This window comes from Ictalurus furcatus, chromosome 2 (genome assembly GCF_023375685.1).
Source record: "Ictalurus furcatus strain D&B chromosome 2, Billie_1.0, whole genome shotgun sequence".
NCBI classification, from domain to species: domain Eukaryota; kingdom Metazoa; phylum Chordata; class Actinopteri; order Siluriformes; family Ictaluridae; genus Ictalurus; species Ictalurus furcatus.
The window spans coordinates 34,873,230-34,886,029 of NC_071256.1; the positions used below are offsets into that span (position 1 = coordinate 34,873,230).

At 43.1% G+C, this 12,800-nt stretch overlaps 1 protein-coding gene across 3 annotated transcripts in view; it reads left to right on the forward strand.

Annotated features, from left to right (window-relative positions):
• gpatch8 (G patch domain containing 8) overlaps positions 1-12,800 on the forward strand; it is a 34,887-nt gene that overhangs the window by 9,106 nt on the left and 12,981 nt on the right. The window contains exons 1-2 of one of the 3 annotated variants that reach the window (XM_053616400.1): positions 6,678-6,695; positions 9,472-9,544. In XM_053616400.1, coding sequence (XP_053472375.1) covers positions 9,538-9,544 — 7 coding nt within the window. In that variant the 5' untranslated portion in view covers positions 6,678-6,695; positions 9,472-9,537. The other 2 variants (XM_053616391.1, XM_053616408.1) reach the window with 2 other exon arrangements.

A 12,800-nucleotide genomic window follows, 5' to 3' on the forward strand; every position in this document is an offset into this window, starting at 1 on the left:
CCACTTTTAAAGACCATAGAATCACCCCTTTACCCTTTAAATGTGACCTTATGTCCGTCCAGATCCCCCATAGAGTCCCTCCCAGCTCTCTCGCCCCTCCCTCAGTGTCGTTACCATAGTCACACGATGGAGGACAGGAGAGCTGTTGGATTGTACCAATCACTGTGATCAACCCACACACCATTTTACTTTGATCACAGATATGAGTGCTGTGTGTTTGTGAAAGATGATGTAAGTGTGTGTGTGTGTGTGTGTGGTGGGGGAGGGGGGGGGTCATGCTCAAGACCTGTCTGTGTCACTGTGACATGTTTACTGATTTTAAAAGCGTGGAGTGGATGACACACACTATGGAAGATACCAATATCTGCATTTGGTCAGAGTTGGATAGACCCGCAAAGTAGCTTTACATAAATAGTACAACGTTAGCAGCTTTTAACAAAAGAAAACGAAACTTTTAAGAAGCGGTAGTCTGAGCCGGTTCAGAAAGTTCACACCGAAATTCAAATGAAAAACAATTAGAAATGTTTTAAGGAGGGAGGCGCGGCGGCTTACGCTAGGTTTGTTGCATAAGTGTACACACCCCTTAAGTAATAATTTTGTTTACAGCTCCTAGTATTTTTGGTTAAGTGTCTATCAACGTAGCAGATCTTGATTTTATTCCTTTCATCCTTGCAAAAAATGATCCAGATCTATCAAACCGTGAAGGGATCTCCTGTGCCCTGCCTTCTTCAAGTCATTCCATAGGTCTTTAGCTCCGGGCTCTGAGTGGGCCGTTCCAATACGTTGATTATCTTCTTCTGAAGCCATTCCTGTGCTGACTTGGCTTTGTGCTTCGGGTCACCGTCCTGTTTGAAGGTGAAATTTTTCTTCAGCTGTCTAATAGAGGCCTGCCAGTTTTGTAAATCGATTACACCCAATAGATCGGTAGATTGGTATTTGGAGCTATCCGTGACCCCTCCTATCTTGATTAGAGCCCCGATCCACAGCAGCGCCGCAACAAGCGCAGCTATGCTTTCCATCGCTTGCTTGTATTTATCCGCCCCGAGCGCCAGCACAGAGACTGAGAGACTGCTCAGTGCAGCATCTCATGTTCTTGATGAGAAGAGGAAGCGTCTCTCTTTCCAGAAAGCCGAGCAACTTTTGTTCTCGAAGAGAAACCTGACACATTGCCGCTGTTTTGCGGGATAATCTTTCATTAAAGTGGAAATACGTTTCCATAAACAGAGCAGAGGCCTGGTTCATTACTTGGCTGCTGTTTTGAATAGCATAATAGTTTTGTGCAACTTTACATGATTTGGATAATTGGATTTGAAATTTTTTTTAAAAAAGTTTAATTCGATTGTTACAGAACTGAATGAGGAATAATATATTTAATATTGGTCTTGTTTTGGTGTTCATTTCAATTAATTTTACCGGTTTGTAGTTTTTCAATTCAGACTCGTTAAATTCACGGAATTATAATAAAAAGAAAGTCTAATATTAATATAATTACACACCAAAAAAAACCTATTTTAATACGGGTTTAAAAAAATTCTTTCGGGCCGAGCGCGTCCCGAATTTTCGGTTTTTCGACGTCGGCCCGGAATCTTCCTTTCGGTGCATCGCTAGTGTTCACATCCACTCAGGAGAGCGTGCTCTGCCTCCTGTAGTAGTAGAGTCGCTCTGTACGGGCTGCTTAGTGTCAGGAATTAGATTAGCCTCTTCCTTCTGCTGTGTAAAGACCTGCCAAGAGCCTACTTCACAGCTATAGTGGCGTTTACACCGTCCTGAAGCGTCTCCATCGCTCTCACTCTCGCACACAGTAATGTTTAGTAGAGACGCGCCGATACTACGTTTCTCAGCCGATACGGATAACCGATTATTCAGAGTGATATCGGCCGATACCGATACTTCTGCCTTTTACGCCTTCTTTTAAATGAATGATCATTAATTCAACAATTCTGAAAGAAATGCAAATAAAAACTTTATTCTGTCCATTTCAGCAAGTTGTTCCACAGTAACTGGTCTCATCAACACAAAACACATTACTCTAATTAACATGAACACATGAACTACATTCTGAAGATTAAAGTAAGATTATTAACTTATTGAATGTTATTAATTCATATTAACGTTGTCTGAATTGTAAAAAAAACCTCCTGTTAGTCTCACATTCACTCTCCACAAACACAAGCATTTCTACTCCATCACTGACATCAAACTGGTCATATATAACATCAACTTTTTATATATTAACATTCACTGGATATGAAATGCACTACTCTACTAATATATTTTTCTGTGCAATATGTACTTTTTTGTCGACTCATCGTCATTTAAATCTTTCAATGGTGTACTGGCCCTTTAATTCAGCACGAGGGTGAGCTTGCAGCGCGGGAGGGGGGCGGGGATAGACTCGATGCCGAAACTCCTGCTTCACTGCCGCTCACTTCCGGTGTAAAATTTTTAGCAGCGCAGAGATTACAAGCTGCAGTGTTCTCATCATTCCACACAAGAGACGACATCTTCAAACACAGCACGAAATCCATGTGTTTTCCCGCCCTCTTTTGATTGATTGGGATATAATCCGCTCTGATCACCGGATATTTTTAAACTGTCAGCCTTGTCAGCGGGGAAAAATGGCCTTTCGGTGCATCGGAGCATCTCTAATAATTAGCGATAAATTATTTATTTTTTCCATATTACCGAAAACCGAGGCGTTATTTTTGCAATGCGCAGACAAACACAGATCAGTAGATAAGCGTCGGAAACGCTTTATTTGGGTTGTTCAGTGTGTTCTCCACTCCACAAAGCGAGCATGAGCATACAAGTGTGTTCCGTAGTGTGTAGTGTGTGTGTGTGTGTGTGTGAGAGAGATTGCACTCCAGTGATCTGTGTATGTGTTTTGTTTTTGTGTTAGTGTCTGTGTAGGACAGTAATTTCAGATATTTACAGTATTGTACACAACTTGGGGTGTTCGACATTTCTCTCCTGCAGCGAATTGGCCCCAATTAGCTAAGCAGCTCTGACCCGGTTTGTATCTGCACGCTCTGCTCTCCTACTCCTGTCTCTTTAGGGGCTCCTTGTAACGCTTATCTCACTCTGTCGTTCTCTCTGTCTCTCTCTCTCTCTCTCTCTCTCTCTCTCTCTCTCTATTCCTTGCACACACCTCTTCTGTCTCTCTCTCTCACACACATTCTGCCTCTCTCTCTGTCTCTCTCTCTCTCTCTCTCTCTCTCTCTCCAACACAGTGATTCGGTGTACAGTACCCTCTGTCATTATGTGCTGGCATGGTGCTTGTGCAACTGGGACTGCATTATTCGCTGACTAGGCACGTAGATAATATCGCAGGCAGCTATTTATTTATTTATTTATTTATTTAAAATCTCCCCCTTTTTTTGTGTTCCATTCAGAGCAGAGTACGCCCGACTGCTCTCCTCATCTCTATATAGTCCTCTCTCTGCTCCAGTATGTGAGAGACTTAAGCTCTAATATCATTTACCCTGCATTATTATTATTATTATTATTAGAGTAAGTTCATCATTATTTAATGGTTTAGCACAATACTTCACTATTAAAGACCTTAAAGGCATTGAAACGGAGCACGTTATTTTCAGTGTAAAGCAGCAGCATTTTTTCCAACCTTGATATTAGACTAATTGCATCAAGAATGAAATAGTAGCTTGATTTAGGGCTGGGCGATGTGATGATGATGATGATGATGATGTAATAACGACATCGTTATATAATAAATCATGCCAGTGTCCTTGTTTTGAAATGTCCTAGTTGTTTTATCTTTTTTTTTTTGTTTTGTTTGTTTGTTGTTTTTTTTTTTAAATGTAAAAACATGAAATAAAAGGGTTTCTTTTTGTTGTTGTTGTCGTGTGTAAACCTGTAAGTCGGGGTACGTATTGTTTTTGAGAACCGTGATACGTGATGCATTTCCGTCATATCGCCCAGCTCTAAAAACGGATTTATTCAATCTAATCTCTTCAGACCCCGTGTTTTTACTTACCACCCCCATTTCGAGGTCATTTACACCACACCTGAATAAATCGGCTGTTTTCTGACTATAATCGTACGTTTACGTCCATGTCGTCGTCTTCCCGATACGAGAAGTCCCACCGTTTTATTAAAACTAAAACGCCCGGCGGTTAATATCTGTAAAACTGAAACCGCCGAGTTTATAGTCTTATTTTTAGTTGGGATTATTTTTGGATGGCAGAGAGAGAGAGCAGGAGAACGGAGACGTGGCCTGGCAGCTGCCTGACTGAAGAGATTCATGCTCCTGCACTATTGTCTACGGAGGGACGCAGACAGCAGAGTCCACACACACACACACACACACACACTCTGCAGTACCTGGTGTGATGACAGTCACTGTGTTCCAAAAGCATACCTAATAAGGAGCGGATTTGAGTTCGGGCGTATCAGTTAATCTGCAGATTCACACACCGAACATGGATTTGTCCTTCAGCGTCCTGCTCTGGAACCTGGAACCACAGCAGCGCGCGTCAGAGCCATTTCCCAACACCGCCACAGTGACGGTCGTCCTCACGCGTGTGTCCCGCTCTCGCTTCTCTGCGCCCCTCTTGTGCCGCACATTGTGTGTGTGTGTGTGTGATCTGTAGGCAGTTAGAGGTCTGTGGTTCTTAAATTGGAATATATTCATTCAACTCTTTTGACACCTTTATCTCTTGTTTCTCTCTCTCTCTCTCTCTCTCTCTCTCTCTCTCTCTCTCTCTCTAATATCTTTTTTTCTTTTGCATGCGTTATCTTGGTAGCAGTCATACTTGTATCTCATCTCCAAGTATATAACCCTCTCTCTCTTTTTATGTTTTGTCACCAATAACCTCACAAACCCTGGGAGATGTGCACTGGGCAGCTACGTTAGTCTCTCACACACACACAAACACACACACTGGTCTAATCTCAGGTATCTGCACTTACAAGCATGTTCTTCTTTCTCTCTGTCTCAGCCAACACACACACACACACAGAGTTTGAAAGCTGAATCCAAGAATGTTCTGTAGAGGAAAGGTCGGAAGTCATTTTCCACCTGCTGTGGAAACGACACGCCCGAGCCGGAACTGCTTCTCCATCATGGTTGAGCTTCAGTAGCTAGTGTGCAGGGGGACGCCAGACAGTACCTCAACGATTTATATGGAGGGTCAGGGACGTTCCTTATGACTGAAGGATGCTGTGTATTATTTTCATATAACAGCACGGTCTGGAGCGTGTTATTCCGCTCATACCACAGCGATTACAGCGTTTAATTTATTTATAAACAACACCACGCATTTTACAGTGTGATTTCATATCGTGTAATGTCCAGTCTCTGCGTAGGAACTGTTACTATAGAAACAGCGACTTGTTAGAACAAGCGTATTAATGTGACCCTGTGGTGTCTGAGCTGTGCTGTTGTACGAAAATAACGCGCACCTGCCGACCAATCAGGTTGGAGGATTGAACCACGCTGTCGTAGCAGCGCGGTTTTCCACGGAGATTTACGTTTATTTGGTTTTAACCGGCGCAGGCTCATCCGCTCAGCGCGTACGTCCGGAGTCTCTGGTTTCTCACGAGGTGAAGCGTTGCAGATTCGGGGTCAGTCATGGAAGGGCGTGGACTTTAAGCATGTTAAAGTTTCAGAGCTGTGAGATGTACGCTGGCGCGGGCCGGTTGAGATAGCGGCTCCACGGGGCCTTGAAAACGTGATTTACAGGATTGACAGTTTTCCGCTTCTCAGTGTGATTGACCTCGTGATGTGGTGGTGATCCTGTAATGAGGACTTCAGCGACATCAGGAACCGATAAAAGACTATTGAACCAGGAGGATTCATACATGCACATAAACACCCAGCTTCATACACACACTCGCTGCCATGTACATCTCTCGCTCTCTCTCTTTCTCTCTCTTTTTCTTTCTCTCTTCCTCTCTTTTTCTCTTTGTCTATTTCTCTCGCTCTCTCTCTTTCTCTCGCTCTCTTTCTTTGTCTCTTTCTCTCTCTTTCTTTGTGTCTTTCTCTCGCTCTTTCTCTTGCTCTCGCTCTCTCTTTCTCTCTCTCTTCCTCTCTCTTTCTCTTTCGCTCTCTCTTTCTTTGTCTCTTTCTCTCTCTCTCTTTCTTTGTCTCTTTCTCTCTCTCTCTCTCTTCCTCTCTCTTTCTGTCTCTTTCTCTCTCTCTCTTTCTTTGTCTCTTTCTCTCTTTTTCTCTCTCTCTCTCTCTCTCCCCCCCCTCTCTCTCCCTCTTTCTCTCTCTCAATCTTTCTCTTTCTCTCTCTCTCTCGCTTTCTCTCTTTCTCAAAACCCTTCCGAAACCCCTCCTGTTTATTTCAGTCTCCTAACCCCCCCCAATTCTCCCCACTTCCTCTCACTGGGTTATTAGCAGCACATTGCACACCTCCCTCTCTCTCTCTCTCTCTCTCTCTCTCTCTCTCCACCAAACACACTATCCTTGTGGGTGTGTACCTGTTTGGACAATATAATAACATATTTATTTTTTCCTCCCCCCCCCCTCCCCTTTTATCTTTACAACTACAGACTGACAGTGCGTTTGTGTATGTCTGACACTGTCACTGTCATCCTGTAGTTGGGGGGGGGGGGACATTTGCACTAGCTTATTAAAAACTTAAGTCAGTTTGAATAGTAGAGAGATGTAGAGTCTGGCCGTTTTTGTGACGTTTGACTGTTCTTTTGACAGGCCAGGGTTTAAAAGCCAGGTTCGTATGGATATGTTTTCACTCCACTTGCACTGCTGTTGGACTCTTTTGGCGTTGTTGCTTCTCATCTTGTCTGTTTTTTATTTTAGCGCATTCATCTGTTCATCCGCCCGAAACCCGCCTCGCTTGTCACGGTCACGTCGCGAAACATCTGCTCTTCAGCGCCTCCGGCTCCCTCGCAGAGCTAACTCTGATTGGCCGCTCGGAAATTTATATCAGCCTTCTCTTCTTTCGATTGGCTTGAATGTAGGGTGGATTGGTAGGTAATATGAGGTCATCTCTGCTCTCTCCCCATTCAGAGGCTGTTCCTGTCCTACAAACTGCACTGAGCGTTTGTGTGTGTGTGTGTGTGTGTGTGTGTGCGCACACTGCAGAACCACTGCATTGCAGGCCGTTTGGGCGGGGCTTGCTGCGAGCACATGTGCACAGCTGATAAATGAATAGAGGTACCACAGTGCTTCTCTTTCTCCGTTTATCTGAATGCGTAAGTGCAGGAAGATCTGGTCTTCACGGCAGTACGTTAACTCATTAGCGATTATCCATCCTAGTCTCCACATTGTTGAATCTCTGGTTAGAGCCATGTCGTCCTTCCTGAAAGGCTGCAGCGCCTGCCGCTAGGTGTAAATCTATAATAGGAAATCTGCCAGGTTCCTCTCGCGTTCCTTTTTCCTCGAGCTTGTAATTTGATCAGCAGAAGATATAGACATATTCGGAGGAAGCGCTCTGGTATCCAAAGCCATAAAGGGCGTGTGGGATTAACGGGATTAACAGAGCGTATCCTATTTCTGAAATCATCTGGACAAGAACACTTTAACCAGTCGCGATATAAGTTATGTTTTCAAGCCGTATAGGATTTTGTTTTTGTGATTGTCGCGGCCGAAAAATGCTCGATTTTGTTGAATCCACTTTTGGAGGGGTTTCTTTTTTTAAAATTTGTTTATTTATTTATTTATTTTTTTTTGCAGAAAACTACTTGAATCGGCGAAATCTCAATCGCACGAAGCTGCTCGTTGGTAAACGAGAGCTTTTCAGCTGCACTCGTGTAGCTCGCCGTGGCGCGTCTCGGCCCAATTCTGCAGTAATATCGAAATCGCAAGCTCCTTCGAATATCGCGGCGTTTGCTCAGTGATCGTGAAATCCTGGCGGGACCGTGAGCAGAGGTGACCTCGGCGATACCTAAACGATATTTCAGATATTCCCGACGTGAACAGGTGCTGACTACGCGGAGGCGCGTTTTGAGCTGGTGACCACATCCACGAAATCATCACGCACTAACGTTTGTTCATATCTCCCCCTTTGGCTCCGAGACCTACCCTCTCACGGCTCGGCTTGCTTTTTCGGTCCTAACCCCGTCCCCTTCCCCTCGCCTGTGTCCTCAGTTTAGAGAAGCCTTCGTGCGTTGCTTTTCCTGTTGCCTGCTCTCTCATCTCTAACCTCCATCCACGGTTCCCTTTTCCTCCCTGTATACGCTCGGTATACGCTCCGTACTAACACCGCCGCCTCCTTTTTGTTAAAGAGGTTTTAACAAAAAGCTGCATGCTGGTTTATGGGTTTGGTAATCACCTTTATTCATTAATTAATTTATTTTTTAGATTCCACGTTACTCATGATTACTTTTTGTTTGTAGCTTGTTACACTTTTTTTTTTTTTTCTCCATTCAGTGTGCTTGGAATGATTAGCACAGTTTTTTGGCTTGATCCTAGTTTAAATTAATGGAACAGTGTTGCATTTTAAATCCCAATATCAAGTGTTAGAACGGTATCTTATCCCGACACTCTCTCTCTCTTTCTCTCTCTCTCTTTCTCTCTCCTTTTTTTTTTTTATTTTTTTATTTTTTAAATTATTTTTTAATTTTTGTCTTCTCCCACGTACACACACGTGCACATACATTGGGCCTCCTAATGGTAACCCGAGGCCTCTGTCTCCTTCTCTCTTGTCTCTCTCTCTTTTTTTTTTTTTTTTTCCCCCTCTTTCCATTTCTTTCTTTTTCTTGCTTTCTGTCTCTCTCTCACTCTCTTGTTGGCTGCATACTGTATGTTTCGTGGTGGTTCTGTTGTCATGGTGAACTCACAGAAAGCTTGTGGAAGTTTTTATGTTGATGTATTGCTTCTGTTTTTTGTTTTTTTTTTTCTTCTTCTTCTCCTCATTTGTTTGCTCCTAGTCGTTTGTGTATTAATCTCTCTCTCCGATGCGGCTTATATATGTATGTACATGCCATGATGTATCTGCACATATATAACCGTGCGTCTCCCTTTTCCCTTACTCTGAGACTGAAGGTGAATCAGTCGACTCAGAGGGTTTTTATTTTCCCTACAGTTTGTGTGCTGGCTGTTTTTTTTTTTTGTTGTTGTTTTGTTTGTTTGTTTTTTTAAAGTCCACTGTTTGGTGAATGAAGAATGCATCATTTACTGTGTAGAGTAGGCTGTAGGCTTTAGCGAGCACTTTCTTTTTTTTTTTTTTTTTAGTTTTGCAGAGAGCCTTCTTGTAACGGTACTTGAACTTGTCCTTTTACTCGTTCTCTCGTTCCTTGTTCCACGTCTCCTTCAACTTCTTTCGTTTCTCTGACAAGGAGTTCTGACTTTAAAGAGTTAGATTATGATCAAGATGATGATGATGATGATGATGAGGAGGAGAGTAAAGATTTTCCTAAAGTAAAATTGCTGCCATGTGTGCTTGTGTCAAGTGTGTGTGTGAGAGAAAGAATGTGAGGGTGTGAAAAGCGCTTCTTATTATTGGAATATTTTGGTTTTTCTTCCCTTTTTTTTCCTCCCACTAGGATAACATTGGCCATCGGCTACTCCAGAAACATGGCTGGAAGCTGGGACAAGGCCTTGGGAAAACGATGCAGGGTAAGGAACTTCACTCACACACACACACACACACAAAGCTCTCCTCTCTGATAAGTGGCTTTTATAATTTAATATGTATTATATATTTTATTTTCATTACCTTCACGTCCGTTTCCGATCTCATTCTACATTTCATGTGGACCAGTCGTTCGTGTAGCCGGTTATTTATTTATTTTTCTCCGTATATAAACACTGCAGGACTAGGATTTGTCAGGTCTTTGCATGGCGGTTAAATCTGGCTGCTGGGAACAACTTGCTTTGAAGGGCTGTAGAGATAAACCGATCGCAGGATAAAGAGGAGGAAGTGGCAAGAAGGAGAACGGCATTGCGGTGGGGTAAATAGTAGGGGTGGGTGGGGGGGGGTCTCACGTGATATGTTTTGACCTACAGCGCTGATCAAACACTGATGAAGGCGAGTTATTTTGGCTTGCGATGTACAAAAGTCCCCAAAGTGCACAAGAAAGATCCCTGCTTTCTAGATAGATAATGAAAGAAAGATCGTATCTTATCTTATACATGCATAGTACAAAGGACTGGGGAAGTTCAGGTCCACCCTGTGTACTGATCCGAAATAGCTTCGTTTCTCAGTCTTTTTTTTTTTTTTTGTCCCTCGTGACTTTTTCCCCCCCTCCTTACCCGCTTTTCTGTCTCCTTTTCTCTTGAAAATTCGATGTAAATAATCCTTGAGCTGTTTACGGGTTGCAAGGCTCATATGCGCGTATGCTAATGGGAGGGACGTGAGAACGAGTTTTCCGTACACAAACACACACACAAGCCGTCCTTGTCTCCAAGAACAAGCGGCCGCTTTGAGATGCGAGGGAGCGATAGGGCAGGCCGCTCGCACTCACAATGAAGGCATACTCCTCAGACTTAAATGGAGGTTGTGTTTTTGTTGCTATGAGAAAAAGGTGCAACAGATTAAAAAAATGTTTATTGTTTGTTAGCTGAGAATATAACGCGCATAGCGGTTCTAGTAGTCGCGACCGGATCCCGTGAAGTATTCGCGAAGTGCTGCAGCTCACCAGCACGGGAAGATTAGGAAGGAGCATGACCGGTTCCCTGACCTGAGTCTGGGAAAGCTTTTGGCCGCATGTTTATGAAACAGCAGCTCTGAATAGACTCTGCATGACTCTTTGTCTCTCGTCCAAACCATACACGGAGGACCCTGCGCAGAGACAAAAGACCTCGAATGACGTAACGGGACGTGCAGACACCAGCGAACATGACTTTATATAGCCGAGGCTTCACTTTCTGCCTCGTCGCGCTCGGCACCTGTTTCAGATCAAGGACCGTTTTACCTTCAGTAAAAACACAATATATGATTTACCTGGAGTAGTATTTCAAATTTACGCGAGTGGAGAAAGCCCAGTGAATTGTATGTACAAGCATGTGGTGTGTGTGTGTGTGTGTGTGTGTGTGTGTGTGTGTGTGTGTGTGTGTGTTTTTTTTTTTTTTTTTTAGGGGGGGGGGGGGGTTCTTCCCCCCTCCTGTATTTGCTTAGGCTTGGGTCCAAGTTAAGTTTGCATATGGAAAGCCCGGAGCTCAAAATGGCTTTCTCACTTTCGTGTCCTCGCTTGCCTGGATAATGATGTCATAGCTGGCAGACAGAGAGTCTATTCAGCAATCGATCACTCGGTTCAGGGGCTTTTAATAACCCTAGGACTTGCACAAACGCTGTTGGCTCTGCGCGACAAATTTATTATTCCTCTCGCCAATCGAAAACGACCGGGTACTGACGAGAAGTCGGCACCGTCTTCATATAAACGTATATCGACTGTGATAAACGTGAGGAAATGTTCCCATTGGTCCTTTTTGCCTAGAATTTCCAGAAACGTGTTCTTGGCGTTTACTCACCCGATTTCTTGAGGAATTTCCCGGAGATGCTTTTTAAACAGTATTAAAGGAGATCACACCGACGCCGGACTCGTATCGGCCTCTTTTCGGAATATTTCTCTCCGAGTCGTCCGTTTAAAAAAAAAATATATATATATATTTTTGTGTAAATAAGATGTTCGTTTTCTAACGGAAGAAACGAAAACGTCGTCACGATTATATTTTTGTCTACGACACCGATTTCAAACATTTAATCACACACCTTCAGATCAAAAGGATTTTAAGATCACGGAGACACATTTCAGTGTCCACAAACTTTTGACCGGTGGTGTATTTTGAAGTCTATATCGCGCATCGCTCAGACGGAGTCTGGATTCGGGTTTGTTCGAAACCTTGCATTGAAGATGAGTAAAAACGTACAAAGTTTAATTTCTTTAACCAAAATAATTTTTTTCAAATAAAGTGTGATCTTATGATTTGATGGACGTTCTGTTCCTTTCAGAAAAACGGAAGTAGCCCGCGTAGTTCTCGCCTCTTCTTCTAGATTTACAGGAAGTCGATTTACTTTCGTAGTATTTTTATTCTACTGCTGATTTTGTGTGAGGAATAGACCGATAAATAGTTTGCCCAGCAGTTGGTGTTGGTGCGCGTTTTCGAGACTACTGCGTGGATGAAAGCTTTTCATTTGTGCGCAGTACGACACACGTGTGGGTGCTTTGTGTTACACAAGAGCACACAAACACCCTCTGTTGGTCAGCTGTTATTTCTCAGCTGTTGCAATGGTGAAGTCCACTACATGCACTCCCCTTATGGTTTGTGCTTACAGTGCAGCCATTCGTAAATGAAAAGCACTGCAGGCTTTACTTATGAACGTGAAGCGTTCAGAATTTCGTCAGAAAGACCAACATGAAGGGAGTGATTGTTGGTGCTGTGCTGAATTTAATTTTTAATTTTTTTTTTTCTTCTTACTACTATCGTATCTGCTATAGATAAGGGAAAGATCCGTCAGGATCCGTGGCTGTCGTACAGGAGAGATGGTCCAGATGAGACGAAGGGAAATCGATTAGCTGCGTGTCCTTAAGGAAAGAAGGAGACTTGAAGTGAGGAAATAAATGACTTCATAATTCCTAATCTTTCATGTTTGGACTCTTAGTAACGTCCTTGCCTCGTTTGTGGATTAGGACTCATGGACTCACAGGGTGCTCTTCTGTGAGTTACAAGAAAAACGGTCCTAAACGGAATAACTTCTTTACACGTGGCCCTGAATGCAGTAAGGCAGGAATTCGTCTCTCAATACTTTCAAATAGAAACTCTGACAGAGGTTGTAGATGAAGATCTCAGCAGACTTGATCATGGACTGTGTTTACATGGACATAAATAATCTATTATTTAATAGATAAATAATTTATTAATCCTTATTCTG